The 24,207-nt window shown below is 32.4% G+C and overlaps 2 protein-coding genes across 3 annotated transcripts; one reads left to right on the plus strand and one right to left on the minus strand.

Annotated features, from left to right (window-relative positions):
* The first annotated feature begins 6,045 nt into the window (after window positions 1-6,045).
* Window positions 6,046-13,440, plus strand: LOC105802137 (cytochrome P450 97B2, chloroplastic). Its single transcript, XM_012633607.2, has 14 exons — window positions 6,046-6,328; window positions 6,467-6,647; window positions 7,402-7,509; window positions 7,983-8,067; window positions 9,081-9,319; window positions 10,544-10,717; window positions 10,985-11,032; window positions 11,156-11,215; window positions 11,463-11,549; window positions 11,634-11,722; window positions 12,154-12,245; window positions 12,684-12,745; window positions 12,855-13,004; window positions 13,100-13,440. Exons 1-14 carry the CDS (start codon window positions 6,189-6,191, stop codon window positions 13,322-13,324), a joined length of 1,740 nt encoding a protein of 579 aa, XP_012489061.2. The 5' UTR covers window positions 6,046-6,188; the 3' UTR covers window positions 13,325-13,440.
* Window positions 13,441-15,971: 2,531 nt separating this feature from the next.
* LOC105802119 (protein FAR1-RELATED SEQUENCE 2) lies at window positions 15,972-20,372 on the minus strand. Of its 2 annotated transcripts, XM_012633584.2 has the most exons (10): window positions 20,246-20,365; window positions 19,612-19,658; window positions 17,349-19,497; window positions 17,199-17,252; window positions 17,038-17,100; window positions 16,877-16,942; window positions 16,682-16,750; window positions 16,528-16,587; window positions 16,330-16,395; window positions 15,972-16,239 (listed from the first exon to the last, which is right to left on the minus strand). In XM_012633584.2, exons 3-10 carry the CDS (start codon window positions 19,455-19,457, stop codon window positions 16,168-16,170), a joined length of 2,559 nt encoding a protein of 852 aa, XP_012489038.1. In that variant the 5' UTR covers window positions 19,458-19,497; window positions 19,612-19,658; window positions 20,246-20,365; the 3' UTR covers window positions 15,972-16,167. The 2 variants fall into 2 exon arrangements, 1 of the variants encoding a protein (XP_012489038.1); XR_001136110.2 differs by lacking the exons at window positions 15,972-16,239; window positions 16,330-16,395; window positions 16,528-16,587; window positions 16,682-16,750; window positions 16,877-16,942 and having other exon boundaries at window positions 17,037-17,100; window positions 17,199-17,270; window positions 20,246-20,372.
* Between the last annotated feature and the right edge of the window lie 3,835 nt (window positions 20,373-24,207).

A 24,207-nucleotide genomic window follows, 5' to 3' on the forward strand; every position in this document is an offset into this window, starting at 1 on the left:
AGAACATTAATCAATTCCCAATGATTCGATATGATGAGGCTTTGATACTACTTGTAAGAATCATAAATTAAGATATGATATAAAACTTAAGAAATTACAAATCAAGATCTGTCATGTCCAATCATCAAGAAAAAAAAAGAATAAAAACTAGATGCGAAAGCGTACCTGAATCCATGAATTCCTTGAAGTTTTTTGAATCTTGGGGATTTGATCTTCCAAATTAGCACACAAGAAATTCAGAGAATATTTGTTCTCTTTCCTAATGATGGGATGTTAGAAAATATATCTTGTATGTAATTTGGGGACCATAACCCTAATATTTATAACTTTGGCATATTAGCTCTAATTCCTAATTAGCCCATCATTAATTAGAATTTGATTAGAACTTAATTACTAGAGTATCTACACATATTTGATCCATACTTTATTTAATAATTAAAGCCCAATAAAACTTTAACCAAATTAGATCACTTTTAATTTGGGCTAACCTATCATGATAGTAATAATAACATGTAATTACATTTATTAACATGTAATTACCTTTTTCTAATGTTCATATTTTCCAACACTAAGTTCGAGAGAGTTTGTTTTTTTTTTCTAGCTCGTAAAGAGATATTGATATTCCCCACTGGAACATTAATAAATTTTTCATTTTGTTCATTTGTTTGTGAGCTAGAACTCAAACTCTAAGCAACCTAATGTTTGAGAGTAGCAGAGAAGATTTATTGGTAGAGAGTCGAGGAAACAACTTAGACTACCTATTTCAAAACACGGGTATGGATTTTATAAAGGTTTTATCACTATAAATATCATAACCACTTAGTTTTTGGACAAATTTTAATTTTCCAATGTGCCACAAAATCGATTTCTAAACCAATTTTTTCCAACACTTTAACCATTACATTCTTTTATGAACTATTCATATTAACTTGTTTTGTTGCATTCTAACTTATAATAATAATTTAGTTAGTGAGTCGAGTTAATTAGTTGAAACCATTCACATAATTTCCTATGGTTTGATCATCAAAATACATCCATATGGATATATTTTGTTGTAATTATTATTTGACTATGATATCGTGCACTTATAGTTATCGAATAAGTAGTGGACATTATTTTGAGGTTTAATTGAATATTTATTTTTGTGTTAATTTTATATACACTATTCCCATCCAATCATAAGTCTATAGGGCTTTGTGCAGAAAGTAATCCACTATAAATCAATAGTTCAATATGTGATTTAAGCTTAACTCACTATGTTGTAGGTCCACTCCTACACATTTATCTAGATTTACTCTTCCACCAAGTTTTCCCCCTTTGAAAACTTAGTCACAAACTGAATAAAAATAATTTATTATGGTATGAAATAAAAGAAATCTTCTTTACTTTAACTTTTGAAATAAATGCTCTCTTTACTCATACATAAAACGATAACCAAGTCTTAAATATATGTCGGATGCCATCAATTTTAGTAAGGGAATGAATCCATGATAAAAGTGTAATTATTATTATTATTTATCTATATTTACTAATCATTTTATTTACTATATAAAAATATTACTAATCTAATATAAATTATTTTTACAATCTTAAATTGCAATTTTCTTATTAATAGTATGACTAAACATTAAAAAATTTTAATCTCGTGCATTGGGTAAAGAAAAATAATATATACTATAAATGGATGTCTATAACCTTTAAACATTTACGAAAGTAATGAGTTAAAACCCTATTCATTATTAAAGATGCTTAATGCACGTGTTAATGAAGCAGTTAAATAAGCTTCATTTATTTATGTTGCATTGAATGTCAATGGCTTATATATAGAACTCTTTTGTAAATGAAAGGAAGATACAAGAAAATTCTCTATTTACTTTAAGTGTTCTTTTATTTGCTTTTTTATAATACGTTATCAGCACGAGCTTCTATGAGTTCATACCGAAGTTCACGTCATTTCGACTTTATATAATTTGCCCGTATAACTCGTTAAACTATATACGTGGTTATAATATCAAATCTTGCCAAACTTGAATTTGCGGCTTTAGACATCTCAAGCTAGAATTATTTTTCATGGGTGTTAGATGCTAAAATTCACCTAGATGCTAAAGGTCTAGGAAATACTATATTAGCAGATAAAGAAGCATTTAATCAAGACAAGGCAAAAGCAATGATTTTCATCTGTCATCATCTACATGAAGGATTAAAAGTGGAATATCTCATTGTGAAAGACCCTCTTGAGTTGTGGAATAATTTGAAAGAACGATTTGACCATCAGAAAACGGTGATACTCCCTAAAGCTCGTTATGATTGGATGCACTTACAGGTGCAAGATTTTAAGACTGTAAGTGAATACAATTCAGAACTTTTCAAAATTAGTTCTCAACTAAAATATGTGGAGAAAACATAACTGATGAGGACTTGTTAGAGAAAACATTTTCAACCTTTCATGCTACTAATGTGCTCCTGCAGCAGCAATACCGTGGAAAAGGTTTTAAATATATTCTGAATTGATTTCATGCCTTTTGGTGGCTGAACAAAATAATGAGCTGTGAATGAAAATTTATGGAATTCGTCCCACTGGTTTTGCACAATTCCCTAAAGTGAATGTAGCAGTACACAATAATTATGAAAATAGAAAATATAGAGGTCGCAGTCGTGATTGTGGACGTAATAGGGACGTGGTCGAGGACGTACTAGTAATCGTTGTCATGGTGGTCATAATAATGATACTTCTAACCACCAGAAAAAGAATAATAATGAAAGATAAGAAAAAAGCGGTCAAAATAATTCTTCAAAGATTGTTGAGAATATATGCTACCGATGTGGTATGAAGGGGCATTGGTCATGTACCTGTCGTACGTCTGAGCAATTAGTGAAAATTTATCAAGCATCCATTAAAAAGAAGGGAAAGCATATGGAGACAAATTTGTTATCCCAAAATGATGAAATGGAGGCAAAAGATGAAGATATTCACTATAATGCTAAAACTGACCATGCTTACGAGGGTGATAAATATAATACCTTAACAATATAACTCAACTAGATGTGGCGATTTCTTTGAGAATTATTAGAAAAATTGATGTTATTTTGACATTTTTATGTTGTTTTAAGTATGTTTTATTTTCTTGCATAAAGAATAATTTATATATTTAATAAATATTTGTAATATTTCTCTTATTATATTTTGTTTTTTTATGAAGAATATGAATATTCAACAAAATTTCGATGGACCCAAAATCAATAGAGACATGTGTCTTGCAGATAGTGCTACAACACATATAATACTCAAAGATAAAAAATATTTTTGTGGTATACCCAATAACTGGCTTTGTAATACAATCATTTATGAAGACATTTGATTGTATAAAGTATATGACTCTCGATGTTGGAACTATGATGACCTCAAGTTTAAAGATCATAACTACCATTATCACAATGAAATTGTCGCGACTATTACATAATAATCCAAAAAACATTCTCATGGTGGGTCAGTCTAATACGATGTTCTTCTAACATGTATCCATGTGTTGATTTGATATCTCATATCCATGACAACATCTTGTCATCAATCAACCACACAGTACTCTTAATGTATTATTTTTGTCCAAGCCTATAATAATATTTGATTAAGGACATCTAAGAGTAATCATATTATTCTCATGATATTATTATTAATAAGTTTATTTAAAACACATAAATAGAGACTCAAAATAATAATGACGATATCCTTATTAATAAACTAGAAAAATATGTATGTCATTACAATGATCTCATTATTGATTTTGGGAAATACTCCAACACAAATTCCCTAAGCTATTGTGAATTCTTTCTCTCTTGGCTTCAATGAATGGTTGAAGATTAACCTTACTGCAACCTCAAACCAGGGGCGTAGCCAGGGGGTTGGTAGGGGCCCCAACCCCCCCTAAAATGGAAAACTTTCCATTTAAGCCCCTTTAAAATTTATAAAAAATTTAAATTAGTAAAGGTAAAATTGCACTCCCACCCTAAAATGATAAAATTTTGATTCAATCCTTTAAAATTATAAAGATATAGATCTTAAAATGGTGAAATTGCATTTTTACTATCATAAAAATATACAATTTAATTTCGGCCCCCTAAAAAAATTTTTTGGCTTCACCCCTGCCTCAAACTCGACGAATATTCCATGGTTTGTAATCTTCTTTCATCTTCTAAGACAACTTTGGCTTTATAAAAATTCCAAGTTCTTTAACTATCCCTTTTGTCAAGACTCCATTATTCCAAAAGCCACTTCCCTTGCAAGGGAATTTTTGCCTTATAATAACATTAAACAATGCATTCATCCCTCCTTTATTAAAGTCAAATGGAAACCCTCTCCTTTGGGTAGGTACGAACTTAATTATCATTGTTCTTCGATTAGAAACCCTAAGTTGACGGTATTGGAGCTATCATTCAGGATTGCAGTGGAGGCTAAATATCAAGTTCCCACAGCTTTTTATGTACAATAACTAACATGTTTGCCAAGTTATGGGCCTTTTGTGACAATTTTTGCATTGCAAAACAACTTAGCATTTCAAACCTTATTGTTGATGTTAATGTTACATTTGTTATAAGTCGCCTTAAGAATTCTCATGTGAAAAATCCATTGCTCGATCCTATTGTGGTTTATTGCAAGACTATACTAAATAAATTCCACCAATTTGGGTTTTCCGCGTCTTCAAAGAAAGGAACCAGTGCGTTGATGCCTTTGCTAGAAGGGGTTTTAGTCTTCGGTTTGATTTATCTTTGGATGACTGTAATGTGACAACTAGCTACGTTTAGTATACATGGCAGACTTTATGGCCTCCCTTGTTGTTTTTATGCAACAATACTACCATTGTATCAAGAAATTATTAAGTAATCCCTTCCTACCATATCATCCATATGGAAAGGTGTTTATAACTTCTTCACCTGAACTTACCCCAATCTAAAGTAGCTAAGTGGAGAAGTAAAATTAATCCTTATTGGTACATAAATGTTTCTAGAACAAAATGAGCCACTTCAAATAGGTTCATTGCTCTGACCCAGAATATGATTAATCTGGCATGGGCTACATGAGCCCCCAATAGATTACTGGATAAATTGATAAGTCAGGCATTCCTAGCCCACCAAATGAAATTGGTGGTTTCTTGATCACAATCGGCTAAAGCTAAAGTTCCATTAAAGAGCGTTTCTATGGGGTAGAACCTCCTCAGGCAAAAATATTATTGAAATCATAGATAATATAATAAAAATGATTTACCTAATAATTTTATTTAAGACTGATTTTCATTTTAATTCTATTAAGCGGCTTTTTGTTTAAAAATGATCATTAATAAAAGATTTTGGTTTGAATGAGATTAAATAAATTAAAGTAATAAATTCATATAGTTTGAATGATTAAAATATTTTTTTGTTTTTATGTCATTCCCTTACAAAATAAACAAAATAGCTTATGGAACCCCTCCAATCGGCACCCAAATATGGAATTGAAGCTTATCCTTCCCTTCCAATGGGCAAATTTTAAGGTGGGAACAGAATAGATGACACGATTCGTCAGCTGAGCTTATGCATTGCTACAGCCTACATGCCCCATTTCTGATTTCTAACTACTAATCTGATGTCACCTCTTACACAACCTTTGTTCCGCTTCGCATATTATAATTTATACTCACAATCTTGCTGCATGAAATTTCCCAAACTAGCTTCTTAATATCAGCCTTTTTTTATGGGGTTTGTATACGTTAAAAAAATATTAAAATAATTAATCACATTTGTGATGCGATAATTATTCATTTCATCGAATTCAATTAATATTTATTAATATTTTATGTTAGCACTTTCATTTATAAAGTTAACTTTTAAACAATTTTCAAGCTTCTAGAAAATTTTTCATTGAAAATATCTTATGAAATTAGGTGTGTAGTTAAAAATAAGTTTAAAAAGGTTGTTAGAGAAACAATAAAAATAAGCAAAAACCCAATCAAAACACCACAATTGGGCGCACACTTTAGAAATGTGACAAAAATATAAATACTCTGGGGTACATTAGTGGAAAGTGTTGGGCACATGGAATGGAACATGACCATCTCCCACAAACGCCAATATAATCCATTATCTTAATCTCTGCTTTCTCCACTGACACTCAGACGACCAAAAACCACCCAAAGTAGCTGCCTGCCTTATTCCCAATGGAAGCAGCCGTTTCATCTCTGCACCTTTCCTCACCTGCCATTCATGGAAGTTTACGAACCAGTGATTTCATGTTTTTGGGTGTCCCAAAACCTCCTTCATTTCTCAACCCAAAACTAAAAGCCTTTGCTGCCATCAGGTAAGTTGAAAGGTGCAAAGTAGGTGGTGGGTACTTCCTTTTGTCAAATATTTTCTTGTAAGTGAAGTTTAGGAGTGAGAACGGTTCGGATTTGGATTTGTTTTATTGATCGTATTTTGATTGAATTTCTTTTTGCAGATGTCAATCCACAAGTACCAAAGAACCTAAAGCTAAAAGGAATCTCTTGGATAATGCAAGCAACCTTCTTACCAATTTCCTAAGTGGAGGAAGTCTTGGTTCTATGCCTGTTGCTGAAGGTGCTGTTTCTGATTTGTTTGGTCGACCTCTCTTCTTCTCTTTGTATGATTGGTTCTTAGAGGTACTGTACTTCATTTACTCTTTTTTATTTTTTTCAAGTTTTTAATATAGGTACTATTAATGATTTGATACTATGTTGAATTTATTGTGATGTGATCACCTCTGCTTCTTCTGGTTCTGCCCCCATGCATGCATCTTCTAATGTTTTATATGATTGGAAGTTGGTAGAGGTTCAATTGAACTTTTGAGCTGCCAATAGTTTTGTTTTTCTTACTACAACTGATGGCCTATTGGAATTTGACACAAAGGTGACTTCTACTATCCCATAAGCTAGACCTGGCAATTCATTCTGTTTCTGTGTCCTTTCTTGTGTCATAATTGTGTTTTTAAGTTATTTTATATTTATATAAGTTTTGACAAGTTAATAATTTCCCGTCATAAAGATTTTGGCATGTTTGTATGTTAGTGTGTGTTCGTGTTTCTTTCTCCATGTCGTGTTTGTATTATGTTTTTAGTTTTTTTCCATATCATGCAATCGTATTGTGTCCTATATTACCATAGCTACCATAAGCCCCCGTCCCAAGATTTGGATATGAGAATTTGATTGGAAATCTCATGTCTTAAATGTTGGATTGTCCGGAAAATTTTAGTTGCTAATACATATGTGAATCATAACAGTTATTATGCTGTGTAACCTTGTGGCTCAATTTTATTTTCCCATTGTCATGCACTATAGTCCTTTTGTTGCTTATCATTCTTGATGATCTGAGGTTTCTGATTTTTACTTTTGTTTAATATCTTAATTGATGTGGCAGCATGGCTCGGTGTATAAACTTGCTTTTGGACCAAAAGCTTTTGTTGTTGTATCAGATCCTATTGTTGTCAAGCATATTCTTCGCGAAAATGCGTTTTCCTTTGACAAGGTACCAATTTTTACATCTTGGTAATTGATTTCCTTGCCCTTCAAAAACTTTAATTTTTCATTTCCTGTTTGACCCTAACTGTATCATGTTAAGACATTTTTATATGCTAACCTGGCATAAAAAAAGTTTCTGTTTCCTTTGTGTTTTCAGTAGAAACCTATGCATCAAAAGACTGAGTTCTGTTTTCTTATTCTATAGTTGATTATCAACTATGATGTTAGATGCAGACTAATGAAATGGACTTTGTAGCACCTCATCTAAATGAGGCCTTTACATGATTTGTTTTCTGCCACATTTTCCTGTTGAATACTATTACGAACTCTTTGACATTGAAAGATAAATAAATATAATCAGTGAGGTTTCTAATAATCAAATACAATGAGCCAAGCAATTGCTTAGCTTGTCATCCACCATGTTTTTTTTTCTTGATTAAATTTTTGAATCCATTTACCAAAATTTCGATATTTTCATAGGGAGTTCTTGCTGATATACTAGAACCGATAATGGGGAAAGGACTTATACCTGCTGACCTGGACACATGGAAACAAAGAAGAAGAGGTATGAAATTTATGTTATTTGCTGTTGAAGTTTATCTGCATATAATGGGAACAAATGGCACTTCTTTTGTTCTCTGACTGATAGTTATCTTCAGCATTTATGATTTTTTTTTTTATTTGCTTTTATTGCTTTATTTTAAGCACACACTTGTGATCTTGAAACTATATACCCAGTGGCTCAAATTTAGGGAACTTAAAAGTAAAAAACCAACACTTGCTCCTTTCAGACTGACTCGGTAATACAAATTTGATTAGTTCAGAACATGTATACACACACATACACATACACATTCATGCATGCATGCATACATATATATATACATACCGCAATTTCATCAACTTTATTATGAACTTCATTTTCCAGGTTCCTTCTTTAACATTTTAATAAATCCTTAGATTTGTTATTCTCTTGATGCTCATTTTGAATTTGAGGTGTTTTTTTGTGAATGTCTATATATTTCTCTTTTAATGCATCACATGTTTTGTTCCATCATATTTGGTCAACATGCATATCTGCTCAAAATCCTTTCTTTTCGATGATAAAAAAAACTATACATGTTTCAAGTGTTTGTGTGATTGTCTATCCTACTTCCACCGCTCATATTGGCTTTGAATTTTGCATAAAGACGGATTAAAATATTTCCAAGAAGATATCAAGATTTTAGAAATGGAAGAAAATTTTCTAAAGGATTTTGATAGAGTTAAGTAGAGTGGCCTTAGAGTGTCTCATCTGGTATATATATAAGAGAGAAAAGAAAGGGGTAAGTTCCATAAACATGGCATTCATTCGAGTAGACTAGTCGGAGAGCATGATTTGTATTGTCAACACCTAATATCTGGACCTAGTAAACTTGAGCTAAATATAATATTCTAAATTTATTCTAAACTATTGTAGTTTCTGGAGATATTCATGGCTTTCAAAATTTATGATTATTGTTTCTATTGAGGTGAAAAAAAATATTTTCTTACCAGTAATATTTTTGGTAATGTTTAATTTGTTTTAAAAATATGCAGTTATTGCTCCTGGGTTCCATGCACTATACTTGGAAGCTATGGTCAAAGTATTCACTGATTGTTCAGGACGAACAACCGAAAAATTTGAAAAGCTTTTAGATGGAGAACGTTCACGTGGAGGAGATGCAATTGAGTTAGACCTTGAAGCAGAATTTTCAAGCTTAGCTCTGGATATTATTGGACTCGGTGTCTTCAACTATGACTTCGGTTCTGTTACAAAAGAATCTCCTGTAATTCAGGTCCGACAATACTTTCTGGAAATCTTCAATTCTGTTGCATTTATCCCTTGCGGAGCACCTCAGCATGGTACTCTATTTCTTTTAATTAATGGTTTACCGTTAGCCGAGTAAAATAATAAACTCCTGCACATATTAAACTAAAATGTTTTCTATCCTATTTGTCACATTTATATTTTGCAGTGATGTAGTTGGCAAGCCTTATTGGCTAATATTCTTTGCTATGCCTGTGCCATACCTGTGCCTGCAACTAAATTCAAAGAGTCATGTGATTTACCATGAAATCATTCTTATCATCATTAATTGCTCAAATTTAGCTGCTTCCTCAACCCTCTCTATGTATGGCAAATTTTTATACTGCAAATTTCCCATCAGAACCAGAAGAGCAAATTTGAGATTTTCTTGTTACTATCCTGTCCCATGTGAATTACAACTTATAGTTTATATGTTCTTTCCTGGATCCTTCACCTTAACACATCCATTACAGGCCTGAGAAAGGATGTCGATGGCACAGCTGGGTGTACAGTTTCTGGATGTCTGTGGCATTGTGGACTGAGGTGCTAATTAGGACTAGGAAACTACAAAAAAGTTTCAACTAAAGTTTTGAGACAACAGTGGCTAAATTATGAATTTATAAAAATAAGGATTTTGCTGAAGATGGGGGAAATATTACTTGATGTTGGTTAACTCTGAAGTGAGGCTTTGTTGAGTAGAGTCCTGCTCATTTGTGATTCAGTCCTGTAATCTGTTCTTTAACTTGCTTTAGTTTTTGCTATAGATAATGACTAAACCTATAATTTAGTAGAGAGAAGGAAAGATCAATAATCAGAAAATGCAAGGGCAGAGAGGATTTAAAATGCCCTAGTCCTAAGTGTGGATATGATCCTGTTTGAGACATTAAGGTACAAATTTGTCTGTAAACAGTCTCTTTCTGGCAAAGGAACTCCCCAACAATACAAAATATTTCAAGCAATTTTTTCCCTTTAGCTGGATCAAAACAGTAGATTTCTCCATTTTAATGTCTAATAGTTAACTATTGCTGTGATAAACAGAAGTTTGCAACAAAAAGATCTTTGAAGTTTTTCTGATTGAATAATTCCATATTTAGGTATTAAGCTTAAACTTTACTATAACCTCACATGTGCAGGTTACATTGCATGATATCATTATGGTTTGAGCCACAGTTAAGGTCTAGTTTCCTACTCACCTTTCTGAACAACATTGCAGGCAGTGTATGGTACTCTCTTTGAAGCTGAGCATAGATCTACCTTTTACATCCCATACTGGAAAATTCCTCTGGCAAGGTGGGTGGTACCTAGACAACGGAAGTTCCACTATGACCTTAAGATCATCAATGACTGCCTTGATGGACTCATCAGAAATGCAAAAGATAGCAGACAGGTTTGGCTTTAATCCATAAATGAGTGTCACTCTCACTCTCACACTCAGTCTGACTTATTTGTTTTAAGAATCCCGATCCCCTTCCCCAAACTTCATTTTTGTTTAGTTTTGGGTTCTTTATTGTTTTTTTTACTGATAGCCATGTTTTTTTCTGTTCATGTTTTTTTACTGAAAACCATTGTTTGGAGTATGCAATGAAAGTTGGTTAATCTTTCTAGCATGTCCAATATAAACTAAATGTCGAATATTGCTAATGCTTGATGGCAGGAAGCGGATGTTGAAAAGCTGCAGCAAAGGGACTACTTGAATATTAAGGTGCAGTTACATCCTCATTGAAGTGTCCTTCAACTAAATGTTTCCTGTTCCTTCTATAGATGGGTGGTCATATGTTTTAGAGTCCCTTTTGAAATTTAGATATCGTAACTATAATGACTTCAGGATGCAAGTGTTTTGCGTTTTTTGGTGGACATGAGGGGAGCTGATGTTGATGATCGTCAGGTAAATTATCCTTCGCTGATTTGTATTTCGAAAAATAGGATTAACTCAATATCATATGTTTTCTCTTCTTGTTGATGTTATTTTGGGCAGCATAAATACCTTTTCTCATTCAATATAGGTGTAGAAACATTATTTGGCTGGTTCAAACTGCCACTAAACAATAAATCTTTTGACATTTCTGAATTATGCATGAAACTGGAATTTAGCATTGAGCTTTATTCAACCCTGTGGCCTTTTTTTTTAACAGCTGAGAGATGATCTAATGACGATGCTTATTGCTGGCCATGAAACAACTGCAGCTGTTCTTACTTGGGCTGTTTTCCTTCTTGCACAAGTATGATTCCTAGTACCAACTTTTGGACAATATATATCACTATTTTTAGCCATACTTATGTGTGGTATTTTGGTGAAAATGCAGAACCCGTCTAAAATTAAAAAAGCTCAAGCGGAGGTCGATTCAGTTCTAGGCCAAGAGAGTCCAACTTTTGAATCAATTAAAAAGTTAGAGTAAGTCTCCAAAGCACCGCTTTGATGAAAACTTCCTGCTCCTCGTTCTATGCTATGATTAGCTTCTAAAAGTCCACTAGTGCAGCCTGTGACATGATAAGTAGCATGCTGAAAGGGGCTAACGCATGTTATATGTAATTATGACAGACATTATTATTAAAATATTATTATCGGGTTTAGTGGTCAAATTGTACTCTCTTCTTCGTTTTTTTTTTTTTTTTTTGCCTTTGATGCCCAAAGTTGAGTAAGCTTCAATATATGTTAACAAAATACCATGCAGTCTTAAGTTGACACTAATGTTTCAAATAAGATGTCTATTATTTGTTCCCTATTACTTACACACAAAGCCAATCATTTCCATTTGATCGGTTACAGGTATATTGGATCTTTTCAAAGTATAATGTTATTTTGGATTCTGCCGTTCCCTTTAGGTACATAAGACTTATTATCGTAGAGTCTCTTCGTTTATATCCTCAACCTCCATTGCTTATCAGACGTGCACTTGAAGAAGTTGTATTACCAGGTATATCTCATATAGACTCTCTCTCACGGGTTTCAAACTCTTGGATTTGGTTTTAACAAGCAACATATTGTTGGAGATTTATGTTACTCTTTGGAGCTGATATATTTAGCATGTGCAGTTATTGCTTGAAATTGTTAGCATATAGGTCATTTATGTAGGAGAAGGCGATTATAAGGGTGAACATTCATGGATTAAAGAGCTGAAAAAGATTAATGGAAGGAAAATAAGAGAGTTGGAAATAACTGAAACTTATGATCATGTGACTATATGAGGAGGGTTACATGGTGATCTAGGGAAAGTAAGATGAAAGCATATGAAATTTTTAAATGATTAAAAAAAAAAGGAGAAGCCATTTGCTGCAACATATATCAGTGGCTTCAAATTGGGTGTAAATGGATTCCTTAATTTTGGGCTTAAAAGCTAAGTTTTTATTGACAGGTGGTTACAAAGGTGACAAAGATGGCTACACCATTCCTGCTGGGACTGACATCTTCATTTCTGTGAGTTAAACCAGTATTTGCTTCTTCATAAACCCTTTCAGAAAGTTTCTTGTTCTCAGTCCTATCTGCGTTTCCATTGACATCATCTTTGAAAACATAATTCTTTCAGGTATATAATCTTCATAGATCTCCATATTTTTGGGACCAGCCCCATGATTTTGTTCCAGAGAGGTTTCGGGTACAAAAGGAGAGTGAAGGCATTGAAGGATGGGCTGGTTTTGACCCGTCTCGGAGCCCCGGAGCATTATATCCTAATGAGGTTTATCATCATAAACTCAATGATTCAATCAAACCACACCATGCTCAAAATTCATGTTTCTTATATGCATGTTTGTCATTATTTTCAACTGCCAGATTATATCTGATTTTGCTTTCTTACCCTTCGGCGGGGGACCGAGAAAGTGCGTGGGAGATCAATTCGCACTCATGGAGTCAACTGTGGCATTAGCCATGTTGTTGCAAAAGTTTGATGTGGAACTAAGAGGATCTCCTGAATCCGTGGAGCTAGTTACAGGAGCAACAATTCACACCAAGAATGGATTGTGGTGCAAGCTAAAGAGGAGGTCTAATGGCTATTGATATTTGTTCTTCACCTTTGTATCTAAACTTATAGAAAGTGTACAACGTATTTTTGGACTTACTGAAAAGGAAATTAAATATATGGGTTTACTCTACAAATGGTAGAGATTGATTCAGATTGCTGGAAAAAAGAAAAAAAGAGAAAAAGAAGAAAGATTACAGGATTATTGGCAAAATATCAAACATACATGTTTTCCCTCTGACCATTCACTTGCATGAAAACCAGAGGTAATGCAAAGGCGGAATCTTGTTAGAAGTGTTCATGTACATCATATATATATATATATATTATATATATTAAATATGAGTTTTAAGTATTGTTAAATTCACTATTAAGAAAAAAGTTAAAAAGAAAAAAAATTATACAATATTGGGATGAGATAACACAATTTGAACCCGTGCCAATAGGGATAAATAATTTACAATTTTTTTAATATTTAACTAGTATATATATTTAATTTTATAGGTACTAATTACATAATATATGAATGAAATTATATAATATATAATTTTTTAAAATTATAATTAATAATTTATAATATTTGAATTTGGTAATTTTTCACTTTGGTTTTGAAATTTTTCTGTCTATGTTTAGTTTAGAACTTGACAGTTTTTCTCAATTTGGTCATTGAATTTGGATTCCATAAAAGCATGTTGATATGGCATTTTGAGATTAGGTATCGTTATCACTTGAAAATTTAAAATTTGTATACTTTTTTAAAATTTTCAAACAATGATGTGCTACAAAGTGTCATGTTGCTATACTTTAATGGAATTCAAGTTGAGAAACCAATTCAATAAAAGCTATCAAATTCCAAAACTAATGAAGACAAAAATTTCCACAAACCAAGTTGGAAAATTTATTTCCTAAATGTTACTTTATCCTTTTCTTTTAAACGACTTAATTGATTTTTGTTTACATCTATTTTCTTGAAAATCTTAATTCATTTTAGAAATAATTAAAAATCCTTTTTTAAAAGTAATCAATATTATTATCATGATGATTTTTTAATATTTTTGTATAAAATACTACAATATTTCAACATTTCTAAAATTTTAATTTTATTATTTTAATCAAACTTCATTTAATTTTAATAATTACATTTTTATATACTTCTTTTAACATAAGTTATGGGTGAATGATGTCAAAATCACAAGCCAATCTTTTGATTTAAGAAGGATGCCAAGAAAAACTCTAATTGTACATGGAAAATGCAACCATCTAAAGTCAATTCTAGCTGATGCAATGCTTAAATATAGGTATCCCGACTTGTTTCTTAGATGAACCTTTAATTGTGCTTTTTATTTGTTTTTTATCACTTCACACTGTCCTGGTTATTCGATTATTGTGAATCTTGATTGGAAAGAACTGTTCATTTGTAATTATGTGTAACACCAGTAATCATGTCGTTAGGGTTGTGTTGGGAAAAATTATAGGTGCCGAATTTTCATTGGCTAGTTTAACAATTCACGATGTTAACATTACATTAATAGTTCACGTATCATATTAGACATTTTTAAAGTACATGTATCACATTAGACATTTTATAAAAATACAGGTACCATAATAAAATACATATTGATAGTTTAAATACCACATTAAACATTTTATGCATGTATGGTACCAACATGGGTGAAACCAATTTTTTTCACAACTCTATCTAATATAGCATATATAAATTGACCATTTTAAGCACCTTATAACAATGATTCAAAATCACAAAGTCATACCAAAATCATTCAACTTAGCAGGTTCATACCATTCAATAACCAACCAATTCAACAAGAAAATATTGCCATCACTCATGTATATATATATATAAGAGCACACACACATATATATATATATATATATATAAGGTTCTCAAAATGCTAACAAAATCCCTATGCCGTTTGTCCCTTTCTCTTCGCTTCTTCTCTCGTTCTCACTTCATGTTTTATAATTTTTAACAAGGTCAAAGTTAAACTATATAATTTTATAAGAGCTAAAATATAATATCATAATATCTTTATAATTTTTAAAAATTAAATAAAAATTTTATCCTTTTAGAGAGATAAAATATAATTTTATTTATGTATTAATTTAAAATTTTATAAATTTTAAAAATCAGAAATTAAATTTCACAGTACCAAAATCCTTACAACGCCTTACCACCACCCCTAAGCACCAAAGGTGACATTATCTCTAGAATTTTTAATAAAAATATGAAAGATGATAAATAGATAACGACTACTTGTGGCTTTTTTATTATTGTTAATATTTTAGGTTTATTTTGTTCTAAACTTCATTCGAATTAAAATATCAGTATCCATTTATTCCAAATATTAAATTCAAAATCGTTTAGAATTTAATGTGAATGAAAGTAGCATGATGTGTTTCAAAGCCATATTCCATTATTCCAACTCGAGAAGAGTTTACAGCAGATGAATGTTTTCCAAACACTTCAAAGCTATTTTGGATGAATGAACTTTTGGCAAATCAACTTAAGATGATTTTATTTCTATGGCTTACTATACTACTATTTTCCTTAAACAATTAAGCTCCATGGTTTTGCTTGCAGGAAGTGTTTTTTTCCCCTTCTTTTTAAAAACCTTTACCTTTTACCTAATACCAGTAACACTAAATTCTTCAAATAGCATTGGCAACTTGGATTTAACTGTCAAGTTCATTAGAAAGCTTACTGGGGTTTTCATTTCCAGAAAAAAAAAATAAGGAAATATTCTCGACTTGTGAATTTGGGCAACCCTAAAGGAATAAACTCTAACGTATCCTACCAATATCATGATGTTAATATTGTCTTTTTCGTTGTATTAATGTACAGAAATGTTACTATTTGCAGCTACTAGGAAAGGAGCTTATCATGAAGATGCTTTGATGCAATGCCGAGAAAATGAGTCGAGTCCAGGGGTCGCTCCTGCAATCAGAGTAATGAATCCATGATAAAAGGCATCCATCATTATTCACAGCAAACCGTTACTGATTTTTATCCTAAGAAAGTTCGTACCTCATCTTGCAGGCCTTCTTGAATGTCAAAACCCTGCATGGCTGGTGCTCTAAAGGGAAGATGACCCTGCAACAATGTTCCATGGGGGATAAATTAACCGATTCTGAATCAATTTATATGTAAAATGAAATAGTTTCATCAAACAAAATCAGCAAAAGAAACGAGGGCAGTAACCAGCAGCAGGTTTAGTCTCAGTACCTGCATATTCTGTTGGTTCCCGTAGTGATTATCACTGGCTGCTAGAGAATGTAGCTGTCCCTATAGATAATTATTAAGTTAAAAAAGCATAAGGTTAGAGCACTATATTGCTTTCAGAACATTATGCCAGAAAATCCCAACAGTTGGGACATACCAGCCCTAATAAGTTTTGTTGATTGCAATAATAACCACCACGAAACGGAGAAATTGAGTTCAATTGTCCCTGCAGAAAGTAGAAACCAATAAGGCTATTTATAATCAAGATAAACACGGTTAGAGGCCTTACATTTTACCATTTGAAGGCAGAAAAAGCATGTCATTATAATGTGATCATTAAGAAACTCCATACCATTCCTTGAATATTTTGTTGAGCACCATAGCAGCCATCAAGAGTTGGGGCTCTAGAGCTTACATCCTACAAAAGTTGTGTTAGATACCAAAAATGAAATCATACGGCTAATCAGCTTCATCATAACAAACCACTACATTTGTATAAAGGATATTCCATACCATCCCATGCATGTCCTGCTGAGAAACAGAACAACCATCTAGCGCATTGGCTCTTGAGCTTGTCTGTTACGCAAAATCAAAGATGAGGATTAATATTTTTCATGCTAATGTTGCAATCAATTGCTTATATTCAGTCAAAATATGTAAGATGGGCAACAAACCATTTGCTGGCAGCTGTCTTGTCCCATAGATACTCCTTCCGAATCAAAATGAACCTACAATAGAAAAATAGTCTATTTCTAAAGGCCCATACAATATTGCCAAAAATATAGTTGAAGAATCTGCATTTCAAACACTGAGCCTAAACAAACCTTCCTCTTTTTACATGCTTTCTTCTTCTTAGACAACTTGGTTGTTGCATTCCAATTATTCTCCGCATCAGTCTCAAGAAGACCATGAACAGATGACGTGCTTGGCTCACAAACACCTTTTCCAGTGTTGTTCACACTGACACAATTTTTCAAGGCTTTTTCTAATGCCTGTAGTGCAATAGTATATGCTTCTTGAGATAAAGAACCTTCTTCACCCAATTTGATGGCTCGCTTGCACAGATCATTGAAACGTTGCACACGATAATGAAGCCTGTTTGATTTTTCACCTAGAGTTTGCCTAATCTTCACCTCTTGTGTCCAACGCTTTAATATATAGTGGCATGGAATGTCAGAAACACCAGACATTTGGAGAACAAGGAGGGAGTGCTTACAAAGGAATCCTTTGTATTCAAATGAACGGCATAAACAACATATATCAAATTCTCTTTTGCTCCAAGCTACAAGGAAATTTTGACGTTCTTCAAAATCATCAACTCGAAAGACAACATTGTCCTCATCTTCGCTTTCCTTCTGTAAGTGACAAGACACAATTCCCAAAATCTCAGCCTGAAATTTCTTGAACACTGTATCTGTATAGATCATGGACATTTGCTTCTCAAAAGCTGAGACAGATCTCAATTCAGGTTGTTTACTTTGGGTTTCAAAATCAGCTTTGGCTTCCATTTCATACAACTCTAGTGAGAATGATTTAAGCTGCTCAATGAACTCACCGAATGTAGCTGCTTTGTGCATAAACTTGTCAAAGAAAGATGCAACACTTTCAGATCGAATGGTTGTAGATATTCCAGCTAAAAATATATGCCGCATATAAATAGGAACCCACTTTTCCCGATCATTATATAATGAAAGAACCCATTCATGCTCCTTCAGCTCAAACTTGTCAACCATCCTATACCATCTCTTTTCAAATTGTTCATGCGTCCAAGACATATATATGCATTTATTAAACTTTTTTATGAAATTCTCCTTTTGATTCATAATACAACCCAAATGTTCAGGAAATTTACTTAGTACATGCCACAAACAGAAACAATGGCGAGAGTCAGGAAACACATCAGCAACAGCTTCATTCAAAACTTTGTCTTGATCAGTAAGTATCACTTTAGGAGCGTGCCCACCCATTGCTTTAAGCCATGAACGCATTAACCAAACAAAAGCTGATGTAGTATTGTCCCCAATGAGGGCACATCCAAGCAACATGTACTGGAAGTGATGATTTACTCCAATAATAGGAATGTAAGGAATCCTGTATTTGTTTCTAACAAAAAAGGTATCAAAAAATACCACATCAGCAAAGTGACTGTAATTATGCCTACCTTTTGCATCAACCCAGAACACACTCCTTGCACATTTCTCGTTATCGAAATCAATTGCATAAAAGGAACCTGGATTCTCATCCTTCATGCACATAAAAAAATCAAGCATCAATTCTACATCTTTCTCGTCTAGAACCAACTGCAGGCCTTTCTTTTGGCATGACACAGCACCAGGCTGTTTGCTTCTTCCCCTGATAGCATAGTAAAAATCATCGGGACAAATCTCATGATTATGCTCTTTTACAAAACTATGGATTACCCATTTTTCATCTTGCCTCCTCTTTATATGCATGCGTGCCTTGCAGCCAGTCTTTGGACATGATCGAGGATTAAGAGTTGTGTTAGATTCACGCTTGCTTCCAAATCTAGAACATGCAACTTTTACATCAATAAATTTTCCAGATCTTTTTGAACGACGACTAGAAACTATTGTGATTCCAAATCCCACAGACCGAGCATATTCTCGGTAAAAAGCATATGCCGTTTCCTTTGATTCAAATTCCAGACCATTTTGAGGCTCAAAAATGGCACCTTCGTGAACATTTGCTTCAACAGTAGTCACATCCACATTGTCCTCACAACCAGTAAAACTCTCTATCAAATTTGGTTCACAGGCTTCCACAGCATGCTCACTGCTTGCAGGAGTTCCATTATTATCTTCCTCATCTATTTCCTCTGCAGCGTCCAGGACATCACTATTCTCATCTGATCCAGGAATTAACTTCTCTTGTTCTTTTGAAGGCACCTCAAGATCTATTTCCATGGAAAACATTGAACTTGTTTGAAAAACCTATCATGCTCAGAAAAGACACCTGAAAACAAAGAGAAAGAAAGCATCATTAGCAGCCATATGAAGCCTATGCCAATGTTTATACTTTCGTTTTTATGGAAAAGAAAAAGCGGCAATAAATATTATACAATAATACCTTCTCTTAACTTCAGCTGGCGCCTCTTTTTACACCATTCATAGCCTCTACAAGATCAAGGAACATGAAAATCAAGTTCTTTCAACACAACAAGTTCCATGCACATCCACTAGGACGGTGAAATTAATAACTAGTTATTCTTTTCTTAATCCTAACTGCTCCTGCTGCAGCAGAGCAGAATAGCAGCAATAAAACTCAAGCAATGAACTAAAACATATATGAAATTCACACACAGCCTTACCTTACCTGTCACCTTGGCAGAGTTTCAATTATTAGCAGAACCTGCAGCCGGGCTTTACTAATAAAATTTGAAGTATCAAGTACAGGGGGCACTGAAAATTTTTCCTTGAATTGTTCCTAATTTTTTTCACAACGTTCACTCGAAAATTTAAAACAAAACACAATAATTTCATTTCGGTAGCACAGTTAAACTAGGTTTTCTGAAAAATTCGGGTTAAATTTGAACCCTAGAATCTAACAATAAGATCTTATTAGCTGACTAATATATATTTATTAAAAAACGTAGAAAAAGAAGATTTGAATTCAATTTCTTGTTTACCAACCAAAGCAAAGGAAAGCAATTGAGAAAAGGAAGAAAGAAATTGTTAAAGTTGTAGTGTAGTTGAAAGCTTACATTGCGGCTGCTGCTGCTGCTACTGTGATTGAAAATGGAGACCGCTTTGAGCCAACTGAATTTGGTACAAATTTTTGCTAAAAGGAAAAAGGAAAAGGAAAATCTAAACTAAAAAAGGGTTTAACTCCACAATAAATCCCAACCTATAATCTCGATTTTAAATTGATCCTTAAACTTTTAAATATTTGAATTGAATCCTCAAAGTATAAATATTACATCAATTAGGTCTTTCCATTATCCTTATGTCAGCTTAAGTGTTATCTCAAATATGATGCGGGGTATATTTAAATCATATGTAAACTTTAGGTTAAATTCTTCTTTTAGTCCTTGTACTTAGTAAAAGTTATGAATTTAGTCCTTATACTTTAATTTGATTTTTTTGTCCTATATTTTTGAATTTTAAAATTTCAATCCTCACTAATTGATAATTGTTTAATTCATTAAGTTATGTTATGTTATTTCCAAAGTTTGACACAAGAAACATATTAGCATATGTGTAATACCATGTCAACTTATTATTTCCACATATTACTCACTAAAAATCTAATTAATGGATTAACAATTGTCATTTACGCCGAGACCGAAATTCCAAAATTCAAAAATTATAAAGACTTAGAATAATTCAATTGGAAAAGATGGACTAAATCTACAACTATACTAGACTAAATGACTAGTAATTGAATTTAATCAAATAGATTTAATTGTTACTATTCGGATCAAGACTAAAATTTTATATTTTAAAAATACAAAAATTAAAATTGATTAAATCAAAAGTACAAATACTATATTTAATTAAATTAAATTATACGAACTAAATACACAACTTCTTACAATGACTAAAATCTAATTTTAACCCAAATTTTAAATGCACTTGTGTAGTGTAGCTATAACATAGACATGTTAGCCGTACAAAAAAGAAGCATATAGTGTAATTAAAATTTACTATTTTTAATACATTCATATCTATGTTGTACCATGCAATAAGTATAGATGTATTTAAATTTTGATCCTTCAAATTAACATTTAGTGTTTAAATTGATAATTAAACTAATAGAAAATTTTAATTAATATAATATATATATATATAAACCTTAAAATTTTAATTAAAATATTTTGAAATTGATTTAAATTTATTTTCCACGTTGTGGTAAATTAAAATATACCATTTTTGGTGAATTACAAAAAGAGGGTAAATCCCTAACAATAACGAGCTTAATTACAATACTTTGATTTTCTTAATTACAAGAAGAGGGTGCTACTTAAACTCAAGTCACACCTGAAGCAGTGAACACCTTAACCATCAAGTTAACACACGGAATTTTAAACTTAACTAACTTAATTACAATACTTTGATTATCATATCTTAATTGATTTTTTAAGTTGAAATCTTTCCAAAAATGATTAAGTTTTTCCTTTTTGATGTTACGAGTAGAGCTAATGGTGCTCAAAATTATTTTTACATATATTGCAATGATTTATTTATAATAATACTCAATTATTAAGCTACAATATTGATCGTTATAAATTGAAAAAACTAATATCAAATAAATTATTTGTAATTGTGTTAAAAAACAAGTATTGAATAATTGTAAATTATTTTAGCCAAAAATATATGTTACTTTTGAGAAAATATTAGTTAGTATGTACAAATAATTGTAATTTATTTTAGAGAAGCAAGTAGGCTTGGATATAGATTTCTTATTCATTTCGAATTTTGGATTGATTAAGTAAATTTCCAAACCTTTCAATAGATGAAATTGTTTCAATTATCCAAATTGATTAACCATGATGAGTTTATAGCAAAGACTCCATCAACAGCAGAAACACAGCAGATTAACCCCCCCCAAAAAAAAAGCAAAAACAATGGAGGATCAAAAACAAAGCTCGCAGCAATTACAACATGGTAGATGCCTAGATATATTTACTTTTTAAGAAAAATAAACTCTCAAGTCTTAGTGAAGATAGAATGGAAATGCCTTATAAGCAACAGAAGAAATATATTATCATCTAAATGCCAAATGAATAATTTGACATAAAAGTTAGCTCAACCTTACATTATTCCAAAATATTTGATGATATACAAGACCAAAATCGAAGATGATATAAAGGACTTGGACAAAATGTAAGCTCAACACAATAATTAGCTTGTAATGATATCAAGCGAGAACATCGGTCTTACCTCTTGCATAAATTGTGTAAACTAAGCGGATAGCATCAAGCCATCCGCTTTAGAGATTCCCATGAGTCAAGAATCGAAAGGAAGAATGCACAATACTCACTAAAGTTGGATTGCTATTCGTATATTGCTAAATAGCATAGTTGTCAAGTTTTCGAAAGTGTGAAAGATATCATTCCTTTAATAAAAGCATGATACTTACCGAAAAATTGGACCATGGGTAGTATCAATGCAGAGGCTCACACTGGTGGTAGAGTCGATCAACACATGATGATACTGACACAATATCTGGAATCTCAACTCGATAGTGAGTTTTCTTCATTTGTTACTTCTACAATTGTGCGAGAGGCTTCGAGAAACTTGTGTCTCGCTCGACTTTGATGACTCGCTCAATTGGAAAAGAAAGAGGACATAGAGGAAGAAAATGAAAGTCACGAGGATAAACCAACTTAAACCAAGAGTATACTAAACCGACTCTGCATAGCGTTTACATTGATTTTGCCTTGCATGCATAACATCCTGGAATTTATTATGATAGTGATCTACAACAAATATATTTTTGTTCATACTCTATGATTCATTCCATTTAAGTTAAGACATTAAATATCAAAATTTGCTTGAAGAAATGAATCCATTGTTCCAGGAAAAAAGAGAAAATTGAACTTGATATTTATTTGCAATAGACAACGAAAACCAAAACCAATCACTTTTTACTGTTGAAGTGCTTCATGATTCAAAAAGAACTTTGTTCTCTTCCAATCACGATGCAGAGCAATTGCGTTTTCTATTGGTGGTGCATCATATTTCCCTCTTTGAGATGGGGTAAATGTAGTCATCAAAAATATTGCCATAAAATAATAGAAAATATAGTGAACCGATAATTGGCAATTTAAAACAAGACCGATGCAATGACGGAAAGAAATATGAAATGCATGGATTACACTAAAATATATTACTCCAATAATAATCTTAAAAATCTAGGAAAATGCTAATTAACCGAAAAAGCGAGCAAGATATTGTTCTCATTGCCAATGACTCAACAATGCTTACGGAATGTTCAATCAATTTAGAAGAGAATAAACCTCAAATATAAAGTTCAAAGATCAATACGACCATTGAACGAACAAGCTTCAAGGCACTGCTGTAAACTCGTAAAGTTTAAAACGTCAAATAAGAAGATATCCACAAACCGAGAAGTCAAATTGCATAACCACGAAACTTTAAATTAAGGAGAAAAGAGGTATATCATTATCTTTCTTGTAAATTTATGCCGAAAGTTTTCATTTGCCAATAATTATGCCACCTATATAGCCTAAAAGTGATCTTAAATCTAACCAAAACTTTGTGGTCCAAAATAGAACCAGACCCGATCTCATGTCTTCAAGTTCTTTTTAGAAAGCAGATGAACCGATCTAAAATCAAGAGAAAATAGAACTGCACCGATCTACCATCTAGCAAGAAAAAGCAAGAACTAGACTCGATTTAGAAATCAAATAAGTGAAAATTAACAGAAAAAATACCTGTTGATGACAGAGAGAGAACTATATGGAAATCCCAACAGCAGAGAACCAATTCTTCCAAAATTGGAAAACAAATTACATGAACAACTAATTAAAAAAAAACCCCAAATCCCAATTTCAGCACCCAGATTAACCTGAATTCTCATGAGAAGATCAGAATTATGTTTTTTATGGAAACGGTTATCCCGAAAACTCTGATGAGCCATTTCCACCTTAGAATTCCTGATTCAGGGCAGAATTCCCAGACTTGATGAACGTCGGTGTCT

The sequence above is a fragment of the Gossypium raimondii genome, chromosome 7 (genome assembly GCF_025698545.1).
Source record: "Gossypium raimondii isolate GPD5lz chromosome 7, ASM2569854v1, whole genome shotgun sequence".
Taxonomy (NCBI): Eukaryota; Viridiplantae; Streptophyta; class Magnoliopsida; order Malvales; family Malvaceae; genus Gossypium; species Gossypium raimondii.